Source organism: Oryx dammah, unplaced genomic scaffold (assembly GCF_014754425.2).
Source record: "Oryx dammah isolate SB20612 unplaced genomic scaffold, SCBI_Odam_1.1 HiC_scaffold_27, whole genome shotgun sequence".
Lineage (NCBI taxonomy): Eukaryota > Metazoa > Chordata > Mammalia > Artiodactyla > Bovidae > Oryx > Oryx dammah.
In genome coordinates, this window is record NW_024070211.1 from 37,972,482 (window position 1) to 37,997,245 (window position 24,764).

Here is a 24,764-nt window from a genome sequence, read left to right on the forward strand (position 1 = left end):
TTTTTCTGAAAAATATTTTAAAATCAATAAAGTTCAGAAATAAATGCTTGTTTTAATCTAATTTTAAAATTAGAAGCAGACACTTATTTTTTCCATAGAAACTGAAATTCATGTATTCAAATCCATATGAAAACTAACTTTGGTATAGTATTTGTGATGAGACAACCTCATTCTAAGTGAGCTAATATTGTTTGTCATTGAACAAGAAACATATCTTGACTAACCTAGAATTTTGGTGAACTTTGACTACCACATAATCTGACATCACTTATTTAAAATATCCTAAGTGGTCACATTTCTAGAGAAGTTTATTGCAAATCCAGAGATGAGTATATAAGTCCTGAAAATATTTAATTTGCTACATAACAACTGACTTGAAGTTGATTCTTGTTATAGAATGGTATTTCCTTTTTAGGTGTGTTCAGAGAGTAGAGTATATTCAAATATGCCTTAAAAAACATGAAAAAATGTGGTAGGATAGATTGAGCTATTTCTACTAAGACCTTTCTGGGATTCCAGTAATTTTTTCCCCCTTTTATTCAAACTCATACATCACTTAACATTTACTCTTTCAATATTTTTTTGGTGATTATATGCATCGCCTTCCATTCTTTTTTTAAAATTTTATTTATTTTATTGAAGTATGGTGGATTTACAACATTGTGTCATTCACTCTTTTGTTAGGCATTCTTTCTCAAAAAATGTCTGTTATCTCCTCTAGAAAACTCTAAGATTTTAGACAGCAGAGAATATATCCTTCTCACATTTCTTCTCTTGTTCCTGCTAGGTCTTAATACAGGTTTGATTGCTGAATGGAAAATTTGTTTAATTCAAAGGTGTTAACACTCTAGCTTTCATACTGTATTTCATAAGTTAATATATACCCACATCATACTGTCATTGGGACAGTTATGATTTTAAGAGCAGAAAGATTAACAAAAACTTGCATACATGTCAGTGTATTAGTGTATTAATGTTGGCCTTTGATCAGTGCTATCTCTGTTTATGTCTTCTGTACTAAACTGTTCTTCCCTACTTCCTTCCTACTGGCTTGGTCATCCTCTAATTCATAAGGTCACCTGCAAAATACATTTAGCTCTATTAAAGAGAGTTTGTTATCATTTACTATCATTTAAAAAAATTTCTGGGAGAGACTATTTCAACCATTAAAGAAAAATAGATATTACTTTAAGTTCTGGACTATTGCTAGGACTTATAATGAATATGTGAACTGCTAATCCTTGTCTCTCTCATTTTGTTGCTTTGGTCAAGATCTTTCAAGATTTCCCTAATTACAATTTTAGAATTATTTCTATGAGAAATGATTTAGAAACAAATATATCTGGAAGTTAGGTACAGGACAATATGATTATCACTTTGTTATCTATTTAACACTGAAGCTAAATCTGGAAATATTATTGACACGTGCTTTGACAAAGTAGTTACTTCTTTCCCTCTCCTACACTTCCAACCGTAGTAGGGTATTAAAGAACTTTCATTCATCTTAGTTAATTAAAATTCTAACCTTGACTCTAATTTACTTCAGAGTGGGGCTTTTTGTTGTTGTTTGGTACAGAGGGGCTCTGAGTAAAAGTCTAGATTTTATTTTCTTAAGGCATAGACGGCACACTTTACAGGTTATATCAGAGTATCTTTAAAACACAATTCGGCTGCCTCAGTGACTGGGGACACTTAAATTGGGTGGTATGCCCTCAAGACAGTCCGCTGGGTTTACATTCTAGACAATATTGCCAACGATTTTTTTCTGAGTTGTGAGCATATGCCTTGCTCACTTTTCTTTGCAGTCAGGTCACGTGAGTGCTGTTTTTTAAAGAAACGTTTTGGCTCTGCTACATGGCACGTGGGCTCTTAGTTCCCTGACCAGGGATGGAACTCTTGCCCCCGACATTGGAAGTGCAAAGTCTTAACCACTGGACCACCGGAGACGTCCTGTGTCACCTAAGTGCTGATTGATCTTCTAAACAAGACTGGCCAAGAAAAAGGAAAATAAATGCTCCCCTTAGTTCCTTAACCACAATTTAAATGGGTTAGTGGAAAGATTGAACGCATAAACTCAAAGAAAATTTAGAGGTCATTAAAGATTTACTTTTTACCTAAAATCCTACCAAATGACCAAGGATATCAAGGAATTTATAGAAAAGCAGGCATAAGAAATCATGGGATCAGTCGCAATACCATTTTAACTCCTTTTTGTAAAAATGACCAGGGGATCAGAACTGCAAACGATCAGAAGGGCAGAAATCCACCCAAGTCCTCATTTGCATGGCCAAGCTGTGTCACACATGAGCCCCACAACCTCCCCACCCCAGATGCTGCAGGTGACCTACTTTCCTCATCTTCCTCATCAGTTCGACTCAAGGTGTCCTGGGAAGCCTGCTGGGATGGCTCACTGTCCTGCTCCCAGACAGTGCCAGTACCCGTGTTGGAGCGGGACATGGTGGCCAGGCTCAAGCGGTAAGCAGAGGTGGAGGTGCCCACGGTGCTGATGGACGTCTTTCCTTGGTAAGCTAGCAAGGTTGAGAGACCAAAGAAAATCCACAGTGAGGATCTTTTTTGGGCGGGGTGGAGGGGGTGCATAGTATATAGCATGTGGGATTTTAGTTCCCTGACCAGGGATTGAACCTGTGCCCATTGGAAGCCAGGAGTCTTAACCATTGTACCACCAGGGAACTCCCAGGTGCTTGGAAGAAAAAAATGCTAGCTTCAAACTCTTCCCTCACAGCTTGTATTTTTTAAAAGAAAGGTCATTTAAATAGTGTGTCCCAGATAGATGACCTTTAGGACAAAGGGCTTCCCTGGTGGCTCAGACGGTAAAGAGTCTGCCTGCAATGTGGGAGTCCTGGGGTTCGATCCCTGGGTTGGGAAGATCCCCGGAGAAGAAAATGGCAACCCACTCCAGCATTCTTGCCTGGAAAATCCCATGGACGGAGAAGCCTGGCGGGCTACAGTCCACAGGGTCACAGAGTCAGACACGACTGAGCGACTTTCACATACATACATAGCAAACAGATTTGAAAACATTATTAAAAAAAAAAAAAAAAGAGTCGGCCACTGATGTAATTGAATAGTTTTCTTGCAGGAGCATAATATCTCTAACAATAAAAAATGCTTTGATGTTGCAGCCTCTCTCATTGTTTTCCAGTTTCATTTTCCAAGGCTGGCTGAATGCAGATTCATTTTGAGCTGAATTATAGATATCAATTTAATCAATTTCACTGAGAAATGTACCTTATACCTGACACAAGCATACAGAAGTAATAGACATATTGTCTGAAAGGAACTGTGCAATCAAAATCAGAACACATAACTAATACTGTGTTCTTATGCCCCTTTTCTGGAGATTACAATAAAACATCCCCTTGATTTTTTGTCATATTATTTCATTATAAAGCAGAACATTTGAATGGCCTTGTGCAGATTTCACCAAGATTGTATCTGACAAATATTTGGTCCTGAATACATCACCAACAATAGCTTTTAGAAAGACAAAAAGCCACATGTATAAGAATGTTCTACTTATAGGTGATGACTGCCCTCTAATGGCAGAAAATGATTTATTTTCCTTCCTTAGTAACTTGAAGTTAATATAATTACAAAAGTAAACAATGCATTCCCAAAGAAAATCTTTTGAATAATGTAAAGAAAGTAACTCCTAGCCCATCAGTTTTGATTCAACCCTCTCTCTCTCCAAGTCATGAAAAGTTAAAGACTTTTTTATCAGTCATACAGACCCAGTTTTAAGTCCTCTCAAAGGTGTCATTGTCTTTTTGTGTCAGTTATTTATCTTCTATTGTTTCTTCATTTCTTCTTTTTATAAGCAGATTTTCAGTTACAATTTTGCTGGTATTTGTGTGGATTAAACGAGATAACATCTATGAAATAATCTACCATATAACAGATGCTCAATGAATGTGAGTCCCCTTTCCTTTTCAAAAAGGAAAAAAAAGTATGAATTAAAGTAAGTTTTTTCCCCCCAGCTAAGTCTTCAAGAAAAAGCTGAACTACCAAAATAAAGACTGAAAAAATATATTAGAAAAGGAATAAAAGTAAATTCTTATGATACCCCCTTGACTTGCATTGTTGACAAGGATGACAGGGTCAACAATGCTAGTTGTACCAAAATGGCTAACTCACACTTGGTTCCAGAAAAAGCAGTGACCTATAAAAAGGAGCTTTCCTTGCTCTACTAGCCAAAGTCAAACCATCCCATGCATACTCACCCGATCCACTATGAACTGCCTCTTTTAGAATCTTCAGTTCACTGTTGAACTCAGCAATGAGGGAACTCTTACACAGAGGGCGTGGAATGAAACGCCGCTCTAGCTGGTCAGCGATGTGTTGTCGGGCAGAAAGCTCTTCATGGTTCTCTGCTGGTTGGGCCAGAAGCTGAAAGGAAGGCATAGATTTTCTGGTCCTCAGTTTTCCCATCTGTAAAATGGGCTAATAATTGTATTGATTTCATAGTTGGTGGTGAGCATTAAATAAAGTAATGCATATGAGGTTCTTAGAACAGTGCTTAGGAAGTGCTTAATCAATCCACTGCTTTGAATCATGGCCTCCAGATACCAGAAATCAGGCATGAAAAGAATAAAAAGAGTAGATGAAACACTGAGAGTCTCAGAGGAAAAGCATGCTTTAACTGTCTCATTTTTTTTACATATTTATTTAAAATTGGGTCTCAATTGTGCCACCAAAGACAAGTGATCATTCTTCAGATCATTCTATTGGATCAGTCTTTATTTTTCCTGGGGAGGGGGTAAGAGGGGACAGGGCAACGTTTTAAGATGTTAACTAAGCTCTTACTGTAAAGGTATTCCCCAGAGGGATACTTGTCTGGGCTGATTTCTCATCAAGCATGATCTTAGTAAGTCCTCCTGACTAGCAATAGCATCTCCCCCAAGACTGCTGCTGTCGTTCTGCCTTAAATCTGGAGAACAGCATGTCCATGGGGCTTGTGGCCTCCCAGAGGAGAAGCACGTAGCGTACCTTGCACTGGATGAAAGGGCGCAGGAGCACGAAGATGGGGATGCGGGTCCGCACGATGAAGTCCAGGAAGTCCCACAGGGCCAGGCCTCCGACCTTCCGCAGGGCCATCTCCTTCACCTGGAGGCTCAGCCAGTACCACTGGCTTCCGAGCTGCCTCTCAAAGCAGACGAGGATCACCTTCAGCGCTTCACACCAGGAAAAGAGAACGCTGAGTCTGCACACTTGTGCCTCAGAGGAACCCCGCCCACGTCCAGCTGCCTGCATCCTTAGCCCTCTTATGCATCAGACAGTTTTCAAATTTCTAAACTTTCTCCATGTTTCTAAAATCTTCAATGTACTCCTGAGTGAGTGTTCTGACATAAAGACAGATATTTGTATAGTAAACATGTTTTGATTCTGATTAAGAGAACACATATATCTTCATTAAGTGCATTTAACTACTATTTTGGAAAGTGTACACTGAAGAAATTTATAGAACTGAAAGGGGAATGTGTTATAAACATGATACATAGCTAATATTTTGCTTTCTAAAAGTTTTGTCATAGCGGTTTTATGGTAATACCAGCATACCACTCACATCTGAAGATAAAATAGTTTCCTTTTTTCCCCTTTCAGCTTAGAAATAATATATCCTTATCATTAGAAGTAAAATCAATCCATGCAGAAATGCATAAAATTAAAAAAAAGAGTCCTTCCCCTTCCTGACCCCACTCTAAACTGCTCCCCAGAGTAAACAATAAATGTTTTTGAGTAGATTCTTCCAGAAGAGAAAACTCTATCCTTCCTCCCTCTCCTCTCTGAGTAATCTTGTCTATTACTAAACCCTATGGGATTTCTTTTACAATATCTCTTTTCTCCCAGATTCTGGCAGCTTTGTTACAAACTACATTTTAAAATATAGTTTTAGGAAGCAGATTTCTCAGTGTGTCAAGATAAACCAGAATACTGTAATGACATCAAATATTATGGGGCTTCCTCTGCCACCCCAGCTCTCCTCCGAAGGTCTCCCGTGGGGCAGTCAAGGTAACTTAGGCATTGACCATCATGTATTAAGGCCCATCTCAGCATCTAGAAGACACATAGAAATCCAACTCCTTAAAGCCCTTCTATCACCATTACCTTCTATTTCGGGCATTTGTAGGAGGAAAACTAGGGCATATAACACAGAGAAAGATGTGGTAAGATTCTTCCTTCCCCATCTACTCACCTCTATTCCTCTCCCTTGACGTTGCAAGCACATGAACAAAAAGAAGCATTCCTCTAACCCTACCCTGATCCTGGTAACACTTATAGTGTTGTGTGCCTGTTGGCCTTCTTTGCATTTCTGCCTTCCTGCTTTCTACCTTCACCGGCATCAGCCCAAAACAAGCAGAATGGCAAAGGGCTCAGGAATTCTGGTGATGGATGGATTTGATTTGAAATTTGGTCCTGCCACCAAACAGTGTAACTTTAGGTAAGTTACTTAACCTTTCTGTGCCTTCAACATCGTCATTTAGTTGCTAAGTCACATCCGACTCTTGTGACCCCATGGACAGTGGCCTGCCAGGCTCTTCTGTCCATGGGATTCTCCAGGCAAGAATACTGGAGTGGGTTGCCATCTCCTTCTCCAAGGGATCTTCCCGGGCCTTAGCCTCTTACTAAAATGTGAACATTTATTTCTTTGAGCTGTTGTGAGGTTTTCAGAGTGATGATAATGTAAAGTATAGAAAACAGTGCCTGCTAAGTGCTCAAAATAAAGGTAAAACTAAATTTAAAAGAGAAGTCCAGTAGCCTGGCCAAGTAACCAAAGAATCTGCCTTCATTAAAAAGGCAGAAAATGGAAAAAACAAACAACCCAATCAAAAAATGGGTAGAAGATCTAAATAGACATTTCTCCAAAGAAGACGTGCGAATGACCAAAAGGCACATGAAAAGATGTTCAACACTGCTAACTATCAGAGAAATGCAGATCAAATCTACAATGGGGTATTACCTTACACCAGTCAGAATGGCCATCATCGAAAAGTTTACAAATAATAAATGCTAGAGAGGGTGTGGAGAAAAGGAACCCTCCTATATTGTTGGTGGGAATGTAAACTGGTACAGCCACTATGGAGAACAGTATGGAGGCTCTTTTAAAAAAAAAAAAAAACAACAATAATAGAGCTACCGAATGATCCTACAATCCCACTCCTGGGCAGATATCCAGAGAAAGCCACAATTAGAAAAGATACACGCTCCCCAGTGTTCATTGCAGCACCATTTATAATAGCCAAGACATGGAAGCAATATAAATGTCAATGAAGCAGTGCATGGATAAAGCAGATGTGGTATATTTATACAATGGGATATTACTTTGCCATAAAAAAGAATGAAATAATGCCATTTGCAGCAACATGAATGGACCTAGAGATGATCATTTAAATGAAGTCAGAGAAAGAGAAATATCATATAGTATCACTTTTATGTGAATCTAAAAAATGATACAAATGAACTTATAATCAAAACAGAAATAGACCCACAGACATAGAAGACAAATTTATGGTTACCAAAGGGAAAGAGGGAGAAGCATAAATAAGGAGTTTGGGATTAACATATACACACTACTATATATAACATAGATAACCTACAAGGAAGTACTATATAACACAGAGAACTCAACTAGATATTTCATTATAACCTATAAGGGAAAAGAATATGAAAGAAAATAGATATCTATATATACAGAACTGAATTACTTTGCTGTACACCTGAAACTAATATAACATTGTAAATCAAGTATAGTTCAATTAAGATAAAAGGCAGAAAGTGGACAGAACTGAAGATAGTTACTTGTTAAGTGTTTTTTCCTATCCCTGTGTTCCATGTTAAGTCTTCTTTCTCCAACATCCTCTGCATAATCCCAAACCTCATGCAGGGCTCTGTACTAGAGTCTGGATTTTTTCTGAAAACTACGTTCTCCTGCCTCTGGCAACGAAGTGCCATGCATGGGCAGGCCCTGTGCACATACAGCCTTGGCTTTTTTTTTTTTTCATTTTCATTGTCAATCATATCATTTTCAAATACATCCTTTATGATGGAGCCCAAACACCTCTACCCACTGCCCCACAACCTCCCACATACTCCAAACTCCAAGGACCTGTTGTTACCATTCTGTCTGCTTTGGTGAACTGAAAAATACCGAGCAAGATGTTTTCAGCTTCCTCCTTTGAGCTTTTCTACGGCCAGTGCTCCTTGGTCTCAGTGCTGTGGCAGGGGTAGCCTTTTCTCCCTGGCTTAGTCAATTCTAATCAAAGAGGAGCTTCCAGTATCAATGGGAATAGCATTCAAGTCATGGCAGTGGGAAGAAGTAACAGGAAAGCAGAAGTAGAGACTGATGCTTTTTACTTGCTGAAGTGGTTTCTTCAAAGACTTTCTCAATACAGGTCTTTTAAAATACTTTTTGAGTCAAGGAGGAACATAGCTAATAAGTAATATGTATATACATATACACACATATACATATTTTGTTGTTCAGCTGCTCAGTTCTGTTCGACTCTTTGCGACCCCATGGACTGTAGCACACAAGTCTTCCCTGTCCTTTACCATCTCCTGGAGTTTGCTCAAACTCATGTCTGTTGAGTCAGTGATGCCATCCAACCATCCCATCCTCCGTCTCCCCCTTCTCTTCCTGCCCTCAATTTTTCCCAGTTTCAGGGTGTTTTCCAATGAGTCAGCTCTTCGCATCAGGTGGCCAAAGTATTGGAGCTTCAGCTTCAGCATCAGTCCTTCCAATGTGTACATACACATATATATGTGTTTGTGTATATATCTCTATCTATACCTATATCTATTTTCTATTTTTATTTCTCTATTTATTGAGAGAGAAAGAAGTACCCACCTAAGTACGCTGCTTGGCTGGTGGACTCTGCCAGCCCTTCCTTGCGTAGGTCTTTGCTTGCATCCCCCGGGGTGGAGCAGTGAGCAGGGGAGCTCTCCAACATAAAATTCTTGCTCCTGGAGGTGCTGATGATCCGTGGAGGAAGGAGCACATTAATGACCGTCTGCAGTAGCAGCTGCACCTCGGGCTGTTCCAGCCATGGGCTGTCTGAAGGGCAGAGTTTGGAAGGAGGAAGTGGGAATAAAAGCAAGTCACAAGGCAAACTTTCCACATTAGACATTGAAAATTTCAACTCTCTTTCCAATTCCAAACTAGAACATCCTAGAAATTCGAGTGTCTTCCCCACCAAGTACAGCTTCCCCTATGGACAGAAGTAGAGTTCCTGGTATTGGGTGTCTCCTCCGCAGTCAGTATCGAAGGGTCCCTGTTCTTAGCCAAATCTCCTGCTTACCATTTCAATCTCCTTTTTTTTTTTTTTCTGTTCAAATACTCATAACACACTGCCTTTACATTTGAGATAAACTTTTCCTAAAAGAAAAAAATCCCCCCAAAAGAAAGAGTAATGAAAACATATTGAAATTTAATGACAATGGCAGGATTTATGCTAAACCTAGTGTCCATAGGTTATCAAGTCCATTTATCTGTCAATTCATATCATACTGTACTTCAGGTAATCCCAATTTCATAATTGAAACAATGCTCTTTTGATTTTTGCTATTCTGAAATAGCAAAATGATTTTTGCTATTCTGAAATAGCATATGTCTTCTAAGAAGTGGAGCACAGAAAGTCTTGACCAAGGGCAGCTAAATTGAATAGAAAGAAAACCGTATATCCTAAGATATATGTTAAAATTATTCAGATCGAGTTTAATGATGGTCTCCATGGGAAAAGGAAGATATAACAGCCTGATACTTAAGAAAACACAGTAACAATAATAAGCTTCTTTTAGTTAAATTAATCAGACCTTTGCTTCCAGATCCTACTGTGAGCACAAATGGGATGAGCAGATTTAAAAGCATCCCCTCCCTTCGCTCTTGATTGGTGAATGGGGAGATCACATGGCTTAAGGGGAAATCTTCTTTTAAAGCCTGTGCAGCAATAATAGAAAAAAAGATTAATTGACCCCCTCACCCATTCAGTCTGTTTGTTCTTACACAGCATGGTGGAGACAGGGACTCCCTGCTCGCTGCACCTGCAAACTAGGAGTTCAGTTGTCATCTGTGCAGCATACAAGATGCACCCAAAATTGATACTTTACCATTTGCTTGATATAATTGAGAACTATATACCTAAAAAATAGTAATATTTTGAATATCAAATGAAAAATTTTAATACCTATCATTTAGTACAAAAAAACCCCTTCAGTTACCCCCTTCAGTTTCTCCATGTGTCTATCCACCAATAAATATTTTAGTGACCAAAGAAACAGAAGAAAAGGAGAACTTGCCACCTGCTCCATTTGGGAATTATTTAAAAGTCATCTGACCCCTGTATGAGACCTTCTTCCAGCCAGAAAGCAATAGACAATATAGAAAGAAATAATGATTTCTGTATACAGGTTGTTAAAATGTATCACTTTAGGGATGTCTCTGTATCCTTTCTGCATAGTAACCACAGCACTTGCTTAATCTCTTTTCCATAATCTACCTATTAGCTGGATGATGGACCATCAAACTTGGTTTGTCAGATAAGGAATGGGTCAGTTATCCACTTGCAGCAATTATACACTTTCCATTGGTCTCAGAGTTTTCTGGTGATTTACCATTCTTTAAAATAGGTGACAAACAAGCAGGGAAATTGGGATTCTACACATTTTTTGGGGGGGGCTTGGGAATGATTATTTTAATTTTAGGAACTAAAAGAAGTGAGAGAAAAATGATAAAAACACCCATAATATTTAACCCACAATCATTAAAGAAAAGTAAGATATTCAAAGTCTAGTAATAACATTTGAAATTGTTTTTATTGCAGTTCTTTCTGCAAATAATTTAAAACCAGACTTTGAATATTACTCTTTTAATTAACAATTGTGAGCTGATTATCTGTGGACCATTTTTTCCCTAAAGTTTTGGCACATGTTTTAAATGATGGAAGTGGTTCCTGAGGTTGTGGCAGGACTGCAATGACTCTGCTATTTTTGAGATCTCAAGAAGAATTACAGAAGCACAACTTTAGGGTCAAGCTCAGGGCTGAAGCTCCAAACCTGCAAAAGTTTGGAGATGTTTACACTTCTGTTTCACAGATTTTGCCCAGCCTTTGCAGAAAAATAAAAGAGAACACCATGATCTGGTGCCTCAACCAGCAACGTAATGAGCGTGACAAACAGGTAAGGCAGTCACACCTGTATCTGCAATGCTACAAGCCGGACAACAGCTGTGCTGAAGGGCAGAGGTGGTGAGAGATAAGGGCTGAGATGAAGAAGGGGTAATCCATCAGCAACACTGGAGGGTCCTACCACTCCCATCACCTGAAATACAAACAGAGCACATGACCAGCCTTGACTATTGCAATTTCATGCAACTGTAGGAAGGGAGTCTCAGTTAATTATAATAATAATTTGAAGGTTGGGCATGTTACTTTCAATCTGTTCGTGCTGCCTTCTTTTGAAGGCATGTAATATCTGGAGTCAGATCAAATGATTGCACCAGATTTAGCCAAAGTTTTGTAGAATGCTGTTTATAACTAACTATGTAAATAATGAGAGATGAATCAAAAGTTAGTCTAATCAGGAGACTGGACATACTTACTTGTGGACTCAAAGGAATGAAGTCAACATTCTTTGATGGAGTAAATACTGACAACAATGATGATGGTAAGAGCTCTATTTGCACTAGGCATTCCAGCTACAGATTTATTGCTTAAATAGCTAAGCAGCAGATTCTATTCATGAAATGCTCTACCATGGTTTCCACATTGTACAAAACCTTGCCAAGATCAGACTCTAGATATTACATAAATGATAAAAGAAGTTTTTTTTTTTTTTTCCTCTTCACATAAATCCTAGACTGGCCAACTCATAGTGTCATTTGGCACTTAAAAAAAAAATCCTCTTTGCCCTTTAAACTCCCCCACCCAAAACTACCTCAACTTCTAGCCAATTGCACAGTCTCCCACCACCCCACTCTCCAACTGGCAGCCCTCAACTCTCAGCGCAACTTGAAGAGGTCAATTGTCAAAGTAGCACGTGGGAAGCAGCACACGAAAATCCCATCTGTGTAGGGATCTCCCCACGCACCACCTTGAAATGTACCTCACTATTTTCAGTGTCACCTGAGCCGTCTGTTTTCATGGGTGGGTATGTAGGTAGGTAGGTTGACCTGTAAGTCTTCAGCTCAGAGAAGTCAATAGCAGAGTTAAATTTTGTAAAGTTTCATAACATCGCCACTCGGCTACTCACCAGATTGACACAGACATTGATCAGTGACCTAAGGTGAGGCAGGAAGGATATGATTGGCTGCCTCTGAAGTGTCAAACAAACCCCTTCAATCAAATTGCTGGCAGGCTCCCACTCAACCTGTCGCCTGGAATACAATATAGGAGCCATTAGCAGTGTGGCTCCCTTCTGGAGACTGCCTGAAACAAGCGAATGAGACAGTGATTCTGATGCCATCTAAGACAGGATGGGTGTCTGAGACAAAAAAGTGCTTCACAAGGGATGAAGTTTACCCATATTGTTCCAAACGTACAGAGCACAGTGGGAAAGGAAGAGGATACTGAAAACGTCTGCCCCACTCGACTAATGAGACAAAATCTATTGAAGAAAAAACAGAGATGATGAATGAGTGGCCTTTCAAGTTTCCTGGTTTTAGCTTTGAGGAAGGGTATGAGACTACCATTATAGGAAACCCACTGAAGAGTCATTCCTCAAAACAGAAGTAATCTGACCATAGACTGTGTTTTTATCATGCTTTTAAAAAAAATCAGATTACAGTTGATTTCATCAGCTTTTATACCAGACTATAACTAATTAGACTTATGTGACTTCACTCCAGGAAAACAGTCTATTTCAAAAGTGTTCTTTCTTGACCTTCTAAAAAATGGTGCTTTGGGACTACTTTCTGTGGTAGTAAATACGGTAGTATACATAGCTCAATTAGATGAACATGAGATTTTCTGAAATAAAAGACAATCTGGTCTGTAATTGTCTCAGCACCAAAGAGTCATTTCTGTGGTCCCCTAAATAAACAGGTTGGGCTTTACTGAGTTCAATGCTATTTCCAAATATTATCCTGGAAATACTTTCTAAGCTTACATTGCCTACCAGATTGAAATCACTGTATCGATAAAACAGGAATGTTCATACATGGGGATATGTTGACATCCCTGTTGTACAAGTAACCCACAGGTCAGGTTCAGTCAATATTGCTCTTTTTGAACTGAGATCACCTGAAGAAATTTAATCCAAGGCAACCCCAAATTCACACATTGCACCCAAGAAAATTGCCTATTATTAACCAAGTCTACACATTAATCCAAAAGTCTACTTTTAGGAAGCTGCTATTTTTCATAACAGATTTAATTATATGACAAATGAGGTAGCCTATGGAGGTGTTAACATCTTTAGATGAAAAGTTATTTTTATACATCTTTGTAAGATGTATAAAACTTTGGTCATTTGCCAGTAGGGACAAGTGTTCTATTGGAACTATTAAAGAAAATAGGAGTCCTTTAAGAATAGGCATTTCTATGCTACTAAAATAAACTTGAAATCATGTATAGGCATCCATCATCATGGTAGAAAAGAATATAGGATCAAACTGTCAAACATTTATTAGAATAAAATGTTTCAATTTCTTTTTAATAAATTCAACAGCTTCAGATGGTTGCATAAATGAAGAAGAACACAGGATAAAACCTGGAAAAGTTCTAGCACATTGAGCAATAAGTGCTACAGATTCTTGGGCGAGAGTTGCATTGATTTGGGTTTAGTTTAATAGGACAGAAAATGGTCTCACTGAAACTTCAAATTTCCAATCTACTGGGTTTATTAGCATTTCTTAATTGATTTGTTTGCCCACTGTAGCTATAGATTTCCAGACTGGGTTCAGATCTCCAGGTAGATGGGTTCAGAGACATCTGCTCATAGAGAGGCTACCAAATGATACTTCAGGCCCCAGAATGGAGATCAAGTGATAACAACATTGATTTAGTACCACCTGAATTAGCTATTTGTTAACAACCCTGAGATCTCTTTAGGGGGTGCTTTACTGATTATTGTAAAGCTTGCATTTCCCTAAAGTGATACCTAAAATACTATGTTAAACATGTATTTTTTGAACATCAGGTTTATTTTTCTTCTGTCCTTAGTTGTTTAATTTATAAGGCATATCCTGCCTTATTTGAAAAGGAATTGAAGGATACACATTGAACTTTTTAAGTGTGTCAGATAAGGAACATGATAGCTAAGAAATAAATAGATTTTCAAGATAGATGTATACTTTTGAAGAATATGTTATTTCCTCAGAAATACAGACCTGGCTACTTATGCATTCATATCCTGATTAGCTCTGCACATATAACCAACAGAACACTTTTGAGCCATTCCTTTAACTCTGGATTGATCCACCACCTTAAAAACTGACAGACTTGAAATCTGAGGCTTGCAATACCTGCAGTGGATTAGGAGGCCTCCTCACCTCAAAGTAGGCATCTTATGAATTTTGTTGAACATCCTATCCAGTCTCTTTAAAATGAGGATAAGGGCCGGCCTCACTGCCTCAGCGCTCCAGTCGGTGATGGGGAGCATTTCCATGATATAGCGACGAAGCCCACGGCTCTCCATGGTCTGGGTGTCGTACGGTGCCAGCTTCAGAAGGGAGTGTGCGATTTCGGCCAGCCTAAAATATTTTGTTTTGCATTTAAAGAATAAGCTTAGAATGCCACCAACCATGGGAATTTTCCTCACACAGCATCATGCTAATCACCCTCCTTCCAATCACTGACTCCCTGAGCTACGAACATTCTAGCACATTTTCTTATACTATGTAAATAAACATTTTTTAAAAATCTGGACAAAATTAGACCTGTATATGTCTCTGAAGCCTTTCCTATTTGTCAGTTACCCCTCTTCTACTCTTTTTTGGACATTCAGTAATGTATTTGTGGGAGAATTTAGCTTTTTGTCCTGTAGCATTTCACACATACTGGATTTTCCTGACCGAGTCTCCATGGCGTCATTTAATTGATCCTACTTCTCCTGTATTTAATTCAATTGTTATCCAGGAGCTAGATCAGATTAGATCTTGACTTCCTGGTACGTGTCCTTCACAGGCAATGTGTACTTTCATCAGGAGGCACGTGATTCCTAGTTGTCCCTCGATGATGTCAGCCGGCGCCAGTGATCACTACACAGATTCATTAACTCATCAGAAGTAGTACAATGGTAGTACTGTATCATTCTTTTATTCATATATTAACTATAACATGTTAATAAGAAGCTTCCTTTTTAAAAATTTATTTAATTGGAGGATAACTTTAACAATACTGTGATGGGTTTTTGCCATACATCAATATGAATCAGCCATGGCTACACATGTGTCCCCCTCATCTTGAACCCCCTCTTCCACCTCCCTCTCCATCCTGTCCCTCTGGGTTGTCCCAGAGCACCAGCTTTGGGTATTCCTGCTTCAGGCATCAAACTTGCACTGGTCATCTATTTTACATATGATTACTCCAAGAGAGACAGGACAAATGCTTAAAAGATGTATAGTTTAACAACGCCCTAGGTGATTCTGACAGGCACTCTGGTACAGGAATCAGAGCTAAGCCCTTGCCTTCAAAACATGGAGTGCTCCACAATTGTATCCATTTGACTAGTGCCAGGATTTATCACTGTTCCACAAGGCAGCTCATTCCATCTTTGGAGGTCCATACTGTGAAAAGCTCTCCTCATATTAGGTGCCCAAATTCTCCCAAGTTTTTCCTATGAGGCCTCATCTGGAAGCATGAGTTCAGTCTAACCATACATCCCTGGCAACACTATCATTCCCACTCATCCTCTCTCCAGACTGAATGTACACATTGTCCTTCTGGGAATTATATGTGAGTGTGAGTGTTTTAAAGAAATTATCTTAAACAGCCTTCACATTCTTTTGTTTATCTCCTTCTCACAGATGTGTCATGCAGAAAATAATTCTTTGCTTTTCAGCTTGTTTGACAGACAGGTAAGGGTATATCAATATACATGCATTTCCTTTCCCTTATTATTTTGTGTATTTTGTTTGCTCGATCATGTCCAACGCTTTGTGACCCCACGAGCTGTAGCCCGCCAGGATCCTATGTCCATGGGGATTTCCCAGGTAAGAATACTGGAGGGAATTGCCATTCCCTTCTCTAGGGGGTCATCCTGACCCAGGGGTTGAACCCAGGCTCCCGCATTGGCAGGTAGATTCTTGACCATCTGAGCCACCGGGAAGCATTATTTTGTATGCAAACTTAAGAAATGCAAGAGAAAATACTGGTCAATTCCAAATTTGAACACAATGCTTAGAGTTGAATTTGAGTCATTTAATGGATTATTTACTGAATTTCCCTCATCCCTGTTCAGTTTAATTCCTCAGTCATGTCCAGCTGTTTGCGACCTCATGGAGTGCAGCACACCAGGCTTCCCTGTCAATCACCAACTCCTGGAACTTACTCAAACTCATGTCCATAGAGTCGGTGATGCCATCCAACCATCTCATCCTCTGTTGTACCATTCTCCTCCTGCCTTTAATCTTTCCCAACATCAGAGTCTTTTCCAAGGAGTCAGTTCTTCAAATCAGGTAGCTAAAGTATTGGAGTTTCAGCTTCAGCATCAGCCCTTCCAATGAATATTCAGGACTAATTTCCTTTAGGATTGACTGGTTGGATCTCCTTGCAGTCCAGGGGATTCTCAAGAGTCTTCTCCAACACCACAGTTCAAAAGCATCAGTTCTTTGGCACTCAGCTTCCTTTATGGTCCAACTCTCACACCCATACGTGACTACTGGTAAAACCATAGCTTTGACTAGACAGACCTTTGTTGGCAAAGTAATGTCTCTGCTTTTCAATATGCTATCTAGGTTGGTCATAACTTTCCTTCCAAGAAGTAAGCGTCTTTTAATTTCATGGCTGTAGTCACCATCTGTAGTGATTTTGGAGCCCCCCCCCCCAAAAAAAAATGCTCATCCCTGGGCATGTTACAACATGAATATGTTTCAGCATAAAACAAAAATTTCCTTTAATACAGGCTTTGCTGTACTATTGCATGAATAACCTTGAGAACCTAAGATAGAGAAGGAGGGGGAGAAAGGGAAAGTTGGAGAGAGCGGGCAGGGGAGGAGAGGAAGTAGAGTGAGAGAGGGAAAATGCATTTGCAGAGCTTACTGCTCTCTGTTCCACTGCTTAAGTAGCTTTGGTTTGGGAAAATGAGGCAATAACTTCTCTTGGGGTAGAAACCATCCAATCAAGAATGTTTTTCTTGAGAGCCTTGTAATCAATCATATATTCTGCAAACGCAGGGGTACAGATCGTCTCAACACTCCTCTTGACTCTGATTCAAATCAAGTACTTCTTGCAAATATATCCTCTTTTATATCATCCCATTTCTTTTTTCCTTTAAATCAACCCTCTCTCCTTGGTTGATACTATCCATTCTTATGAATTTATGTATTACCTATATGTCCCCAATTCTAGAACGTATATATTGAGCTCTGACTTACACATATATCCAAATGTATACATTATTTATAAAAGAAGACCTTCATTATATCCTTTGCTTGGTGTAAGGTCAAAGCATATGGAACTATCACTACTTAGTAAACTCTGGCCAGAGAACAAGGAAGGTCCATTTTTATTGAAAGTTTGTTATGCGAAATTGCATGAATAGAGGGCATATTCCCTGCTAGTAAAACTTTTGCTCACATTTCTCTAGATTCAGGCCATGAAATAATGGTGCCCTAGAAGGCAATGGCACCCCACTCCAGTACTCTCGCCTGGAAAATCCCATGGACAGAGGAGCTTGGTGGGCTGCAGTCCATGGGGTCGCTAAGAGTCGGACACGACTGAGCGACTTCACTTTTACTTTTCACTTTCATGCATTGGAGAAGGAAATGGCAACCCACTCCAGTGTTCTTGCTTGGAGAATCCCAGGGACGGGGGAGCCTGGTGGGCTGCCATCTATGGGGTCGCACAGAGTCGGACACGACTGAAGCGACTTAGCAGCAGAATGACCTTATGCTGGCTCCATACAGTTGACTCTTGCTTAACTGTATTAAGACATTATGCAACTTTCAGCACTGACAGGCATCCAGTCCCAGGAAAATGGCCCTTTATCTACCATGGGATGTTGCTGAGGATGGTGTCTGTCACACTACTCTTTCCATTTAACATACATCAACCAAGAGGTACTTCTTGTTCTTCATATTTGAAAAGGTGATGTTTTACCAAGAAACTGGTTGTTTTTGTCTTATTGAAACTATGATTTCACGATTGGCCCTGTCTCCCTATTGATAGCACAAAGTCAAATTTATAGCTCATGAGTAGCATCTAATATGATAAAATCATAGATTTCCCATGTTAAAAAAATTATTTCCCTGCTAATTTTTCACATTGCTCTGACTCTATAATTTGTAAATTGTATTGTTTTGCATCGTACGATTTTCTAAGTTGCCTCAAGTACTTGGTACAATAATAAACTAAACACTCACGTGTGATAGACAGTATTTGCAACACAGCATTCTATATTCTTACGTGTGTCTCAGTATTGGACTGTGATCCTGTTAAGGGGTTTATTTTACATCCCCAGTGTCTAGGATAGTGTTTGGATCTTTCTCATTAGCATTGGTATCTATTGATTCCTAGGTCTGTGCCAGGCATGGAGCTAAGAGTTTGCCTTTCTAGAGCTCATTTAATCTTTAACAGGGTTTGACCTCTAGAGGGAGCTCCAGGCCTCTCTGACTCATGAGCTCCCCTCCCTCCAAATGCCTTAAGGAATGCAGATACAGACCCTCCAGTCACAGGACAGTTACTAATTCATTGTTATGACTCTCTCTCTCCAACTTGGTCTCTCTCCACTCTTTCTTCATTCACTCTCCTATCTTTTAGGAATCTTTTCCCACAAAATGTCTGTTGGTAGTAGCATGTCTCTGACTCTGGAAATGTGACGTGGAATAACTTAGGACAGCTAGCTGTGATCACTTCATGGCACATAGATGGGGAAAAAGTAGAAACAGTGACAGATTTTATTTTCTTGGGCTCCACAATCACTGTGGACGGTGACTGTAGCCACAACAGTAAAAGACGCTTACTCCTTGGAAGAAAAGCTATGACAAAGCTAGACAGCATATCAGAAAGCAGAGATATCACTTTGCTGACAAAGGTCCATATAGTCAAAGCTATGGTTTTTCCAGCAGTCATGTATGGATGTGAGAGTTGGACCATTAAGAAAGCTGAGTGCCAAAGAATTTATGACCTCGAACTGTGGTGCTGAAGAAGACTCTTGAGAGTCCCTTGGACAGCAAGGAGATCAAACCAGTCAATCCTAAAGGAAATCAACCCTGGTTATTCACTGGAAGGACTGTTGCTAAAACCCTAATACTTTGGCCACCTAATGAGAAGAACCGACTTCTTGGAAAAGACCCTGATGCTAGGAAAGATTGAAGGCAGGAGGAGAAAAGGATGATAGAGGATGAGAGATGGCTCACTGACTCAAAGGACATGAGTTTGAGCAAACTCTGGGAGATAGTGAAGGACAGGGAAGACTGGGTGCTGCAGTCCATGGGGTCACAAAGAGTTGGAAACGACTTAGTGACTGAACAAGCCATGATCAGCAGGAAAGGAGCCGAGAGAGCGTGACTGAAGCACTGAGTTACTATGGCAACAGGAGCTTAACACTTCAAACTTTCCTCCCCTTTCCCAGTGCTGGAGCTGAAATTCTCAGTGTAAAATAAGCTCTTCCCATCACAGCACAGTGGGGAGTGTGAACACATGTGATGCTATGGAGTTCTGGGTGTGCGCCAACAACTCAAAAAGTGTGAAATCAGTCTGGAGGAGAAAGAGCCTGTGTTCTTCATACATTTCTCATTTTCCCTCACTTAGTACTTTCTAAACTTTTCAAGGGATAATTTTAGGGGGGAAAATGAGGCAATAATCAGGAAATTGGTGTGTTTGCCAAATGGCAATGTTATTTCTGAAAGGCTAGAACCTAAGCCTACCTTTAGCTTTATAGATCTACTAAACTCTTCAAGGGAATATTCAGTTACCCACGGAATTTTCCTTTCCAGGAATTGTTATAATCCTTTACAAACTGTTATAAATCAAAATAGAAGATCCCCTGGAATCATGTTCCTTTAAAGAACCTGAAAATACAGACACAGGCTTTATAGTCTGAGTAACAAGTAAAATGACATTTCCCTAGGAAGAAGGAAATATGAGTGCACAGAGATGTAATTCTGGAGTCTCTCTCTGATACTCCAGGAGTACAAATTTTTATATGATGACTGGCCTCAACTAGTGCAGAATTTTTACCAGGATATTTTTGAAATACTGGAAGGCTACCATGCACAATGTGTATAAAAGGAATCTCAGACTGAACCAAAGTGTGCTTCTAAGTTAAAACTGCTCCTTCCCTGTAGGCCAGTCACTGAGTCCTCAGATATTGTAGGAGCAGAGCAAGTCCTGGAGCAGAAAGCAGCTGTGCACTTTTCATGCAATATAAGAGACAGAAGACACTGGATTCTTATGAAAAATTAGAATTGGGGCAGTAAAGAGTACTTGGAAGAACGTTACTTCCATAAGAACTCAGGTGACACAAGTTCCTTTCATTCTCTTATAGAGGAGCAAATATTGACTGGGCTTTTCTGACTTTAAGAATATCTCCCCCTGTCCATGCCAAGATCTTTTTCCATGGATTTGACATCCATTTTCCCAGAGGCCTCCATCTGTCATGTATCCAAACCACAGGAGACCAATCAATTTCAACCAGTTACAAGTTTTGACCCTGTCCCATCTCAATCACCCTGCGCACTGCCCCCACCCCTCACCTGCCCTGGCTGTGTGCACACTCAGGGGAGAGAAAGGGAGGATGGTACCTCATGTGAGACTTCACATCCAGCAGCTCCAAGGCAGTGACCCGCGGCTCGCCGGCCAGGTTTTGCAAGATCTTCAGCCTGGGCCCGCAGTGCTTGTAGAACTCTGTGCAGATGTTCAGCAGAGACTCCCGAGGCCGCCTGAACTCCTCCCGAGCGATCCGTTCATCCAGTTCCTCCCTGGGAAGGCCCTGCCCTTCCTCCAGTAAGTGCAGGTTTTCTCTGGGGAAATTATAAAATTATTATTAAAAATTATGGCAATAAAAATTATTAACTGGGGGTCTGGAAAGGTGTGTGTGGTGGGCAGCTGTGAAAGAAGGGTATCATGTTGAAGAAAAACATGGTGTGGTCCCCAAACTTTCTGGCACCAGGATCCGGTTTCATGGAAGGCAATTTTTCCACAGACAGGGTAGGAAGGGAATGGTTTGGGTACGATTCAGGCATACTGCATTTATTGTGCACTTTATTTCTATTATTATTACATCAGCTTCACCTCAGATCATCAGGCATTAGATCCCAGAGGCTGGGGACTCCTGCCTTATATTATATCCAAGGTAATGAAGCAGCAGGGCAGGGCCAAGGAGAAACTCATTGGAAAAATAAAGAAAGTCCATCATTCTAGAAGAGACTATCACCCCAAACTGTAGTGACTTTACATTGGTCACTTCCTAAGGATTTATGCGGAATTAGGATGTCACACGAGAATGAAATGAAACCTGATGGAACCATAATCCAGCTTACAAGGCAAATCATCACAAGATGATATAATTATTAAATAGTACAAAATTAGAGCTGTCTTCCTAGAGGGCTGGGATGGAGTGAGAGGTGGGAGGTAGGCTCAAGAGGAAGGGGACATATGTATAGCTATGGCTGATTCATGTTGATGTATGGCAGAAACCAACACAATAATTAATATTCTCCAATTAAAATAAATACATTTTTAAAAGAGTAAAAAAATGAAATTAAAAATTAAAAAAAGAAAAAATATATAGGCGATTCTACCCTCCAAAGTATATTTTAATTCATGATTTTTGAAAATGTATTACTTAATATGGCTCATGGTTTAAAAAGTTTAAAATTCACTACCCTTAAGTGTTGTGAGGCTTTCCTTGATTTAATTGGGCAATCTAGGAAGAAGGATATGCTTTAATGGGTTGTGAATTTTACTTTTATCGTGTAGGAAAAGATTTTTAAAAGACATAATAACTATTAAGCAAATGAGAAAGAACTTCCCTCTCAAAAGAAAGAAGTGTGAACAAAGCAATGTCCTGGAGAAGCCAAAGGCCATTTGCTAAGACAGTCAAATAATAAGAAATTGCCCAATGGGATCTAGCCATTACATGGTTGCTTATAATTGTAAACTATTGGAAACAGCTTAAATAGCCCACAGATAGAGGTTGAGTAACAAATTAGTGTATATTTATAATCAGACATATCCAACCATTACACATGAAGGTAAGCCTCTACATTTACTGGCTTTGAAAGATGGGTGTGACATAGTGTTGAATAAAAAAAGGCAGGTTTCAAAAAGAGTACAGTAGAAGACAATCTAGTCACATATAATTATGTGATTATGTATGTTTGTGTAAAAATAACCAATTGATAGATGCTTTCCAAAATATTAAACGTGTTTATCTTTTTTAAAAAAACGTTAGGTTGTCTTTCTGTACCTGATGAAGTGCAGTTTGGCGCCTTGTTCCTGGTACCTGAGAGTCAGAAAAACAGTCTGAGTCACTATCAGAGCGAGAACAGTGGCCCTGTAGTGGGTCCTCTTAAAGACCTTTCCTCCTGAGAAGCCCTTGAAGCTACACGTTTTGGTAAGCTCACCATAACGCATGTACTAATTCTAAAGTAGAAAATCTTGATCTGTCATTCAGCTATCACAGATACTACAATAACAGCTGCCAAGAAAGCTGTTCCATTGCCAGATAATTTGTAGAAAGACAAATATTGTAAAAACACACCCAAACTCATGGAATGTGGTCTCATGAGGGAAATTTTTAAACTTTAAAGGTAAGGTGAATCTACTTACAATTTTAACATCATGTGCTATATCTTAGGGGACCAGAGGGAAAATCATGGCTGACTTCCTTTCGGTTCTAGAGACTTCTCCTTTTATGAGTGATTGGCAATAGGACTTTAGAAGCCCTCTTTCTCTGTGTACCTTGCATCAAGCCTAGTTGAACATAGCTCAGTATGCTTAGAGAAACCCCTGTGCTTAGTTGCTCAGTCGTGTCTGACTCTTTGCAACCCCATGTACGGTAGCCTGCCAGGCTCCTCTGTCCATGGGGATTCTCCAGGCAAGGATACTGGAGTGGGTTGCCATGCCTTTCTCCAGGCAGAGAAACCCCTAAGAATCACTTAAACTCATTACTCAAAACCCAAAGAATCATTTTTAGTTAATGTGAGACACTGAGACCTGAGTCAACACTAGTTTGAAATCTATTTCATTTTTAGCATAAATATATGATGAGCAGGGAATTTACATAAATAATGATACACACTTTATAATGTGCTTCAGAGAGATTAAAAAATTATTTCTTTTTTCCTTATGATTATTTTGCTAACTAGTCCACACTGGGAAAAGAGAACTTTCTCTCAAGCTGATTTTAGATTTGCCCTGTCTTAAATTCTTTCTTGAAGGAAGAAGCTAATTGAACATTTCTTTCTGTCTCAGGGTATTTAGAGGTTAACCTATGCAGAATGAAGCAGATAAAGGATTAACTAGTCCAGCCAGTATCTTGAGTTTTACACTAAAACAAGGAAGATGATTAAGTCAACAACCATGAAAGCATCATGTAGGGACCTAAGTCAAAGTTTGGATGAAAGGTCTGCTGAGAATCTGTCCACATGAAAGAAAGTTGACTCTGCACAACTTTCCTGGAATGAGAAACCACCTCTTGGTTATTATTGTTTCATCTGTGTCCAACAAAAAGGCAAATGAAACAACAGTGGAATAGTTCAAAGACCACCTAGGAGGCAGAGATCATCTTGCATGGTCACACAAACAAAGGAACGCCATTTTTTAAAGATGTCTAATTTCTCTTCATTTATGAAGGTGACATTTTAAAAGAATGGCCTCAGTATTTTCTTTAACTCTAAACTCTCACCTTCTTTTCTTTTCTTTGGAGAATGTCACCCTCAGTATTGACTAGTTTCAGGATTCTTTTCATTCCCAATGGCTGAGATTCAGGTTGTATGAAATTGAGAGACCACAGAAGCATAGGGCCGGGGGATTACCTGGTATTCACCCCAGAGGACATGGTGTGGTTGGCTGTGGTGGCCCCTTTATGACCTTGGTCACACCTGCTCATCTGGGGGGCCGTCATGGGCCTGCAACAATGACAGTAACAAAACAACACAAGTGGAGACACTTATGAAATCCTCAGGTTATTGCAGCTCATACATGTTTTAAGTCAGTTTTAGAGTCTTATAAAGACTTTGGGCTTTACTGTCACACTCCGGTGCTCTCTTTGTTCTGGGAGGCACTTAAAAGGGAATACCAATTCCCAAGGGTCTATCACTGAGATTTAAGGTCTTTTGTTTCTTGGTCCTGAGTAAGGAACTAGGACTCCAAACCAGACATTTATGAAATCAGACTTATAAGTCTGTTTTGATGAAGTGAAAGTTAAGAATTCATTTTTCAAATCCACAGGTACCAGGAAGCTAGCCATTCTAGACAGTAAGAAAAAAAAAAAAAAGAATGCACATATCATTTAGGCCACCTACTCCATAATCAACCACTCTATTTTTCTGCAAAACTATCAGAGAAGGAGAACCTTTCCAGTGAAAATTACACCTAAGACTACCCAGGGACATGAGTAAATGAATATCTATTTAAGTCAGTAAT

The 24,764-nt window shown here is 39.6% G+C and overlaps 1 protein-coding gene across 7 annotated transcripts in view; it reads right to left on the reverse strand.

Moving 5' to 3' along the window:
* The window catches only part of UNC80 (unc-80 homolog, NALCN channel complex subunit), a 213,847-nt gene that overhangs the window by 17,774 nt on the left and 171,309 nt on the right, over positions 1–24,764 (reverse strand). For 6 of the 7 annotated variants that reach the window (XM_040228608.1, XM_040228607.1, XM_040228606.1 and 3 more), the window contains exons 48-56: positions 20,918–21,136; positions 14,504–14,704; positions 12,265–12,388; positions 11,209–11,334; positions 9,832–9,955; positions 8,867–9,073; positions 5,008–5,192; positions 4,242–4,407; positions 2,349–2,528 (exon numbers count right to left, since the gene is read on the reverse strand). In XM_040228608.1, the coding sequence (XP_040084542.1) occupies positions 2,349–2,528; positions 4,242–4,407; positions 5,008–5,192; positions 8,867–9,073; positions 9,832–9,955; positions 11,209–11,334; positions 12,265–12,388; positions 14,504–14,704; positions 20,918–21,136 (1,532 nt within the window). Of the gene's footprint in view, positions 1–2,348; positions 2,529–4,241; positions 4,408–5,007; positions 5,193–8,866; positions 9,074–9,831; positions 9,956–11,208; positions 11,335–12,264; positions 12,389–14,503; positions 14,705–20,917; positions 21,137–22,584; positions 22,621–24,154; positions 24,248–24,764 lie in introns of all 7 variants that reach the window. The other variant, XM_040228610.1, reaches the window with a different exon arrangement.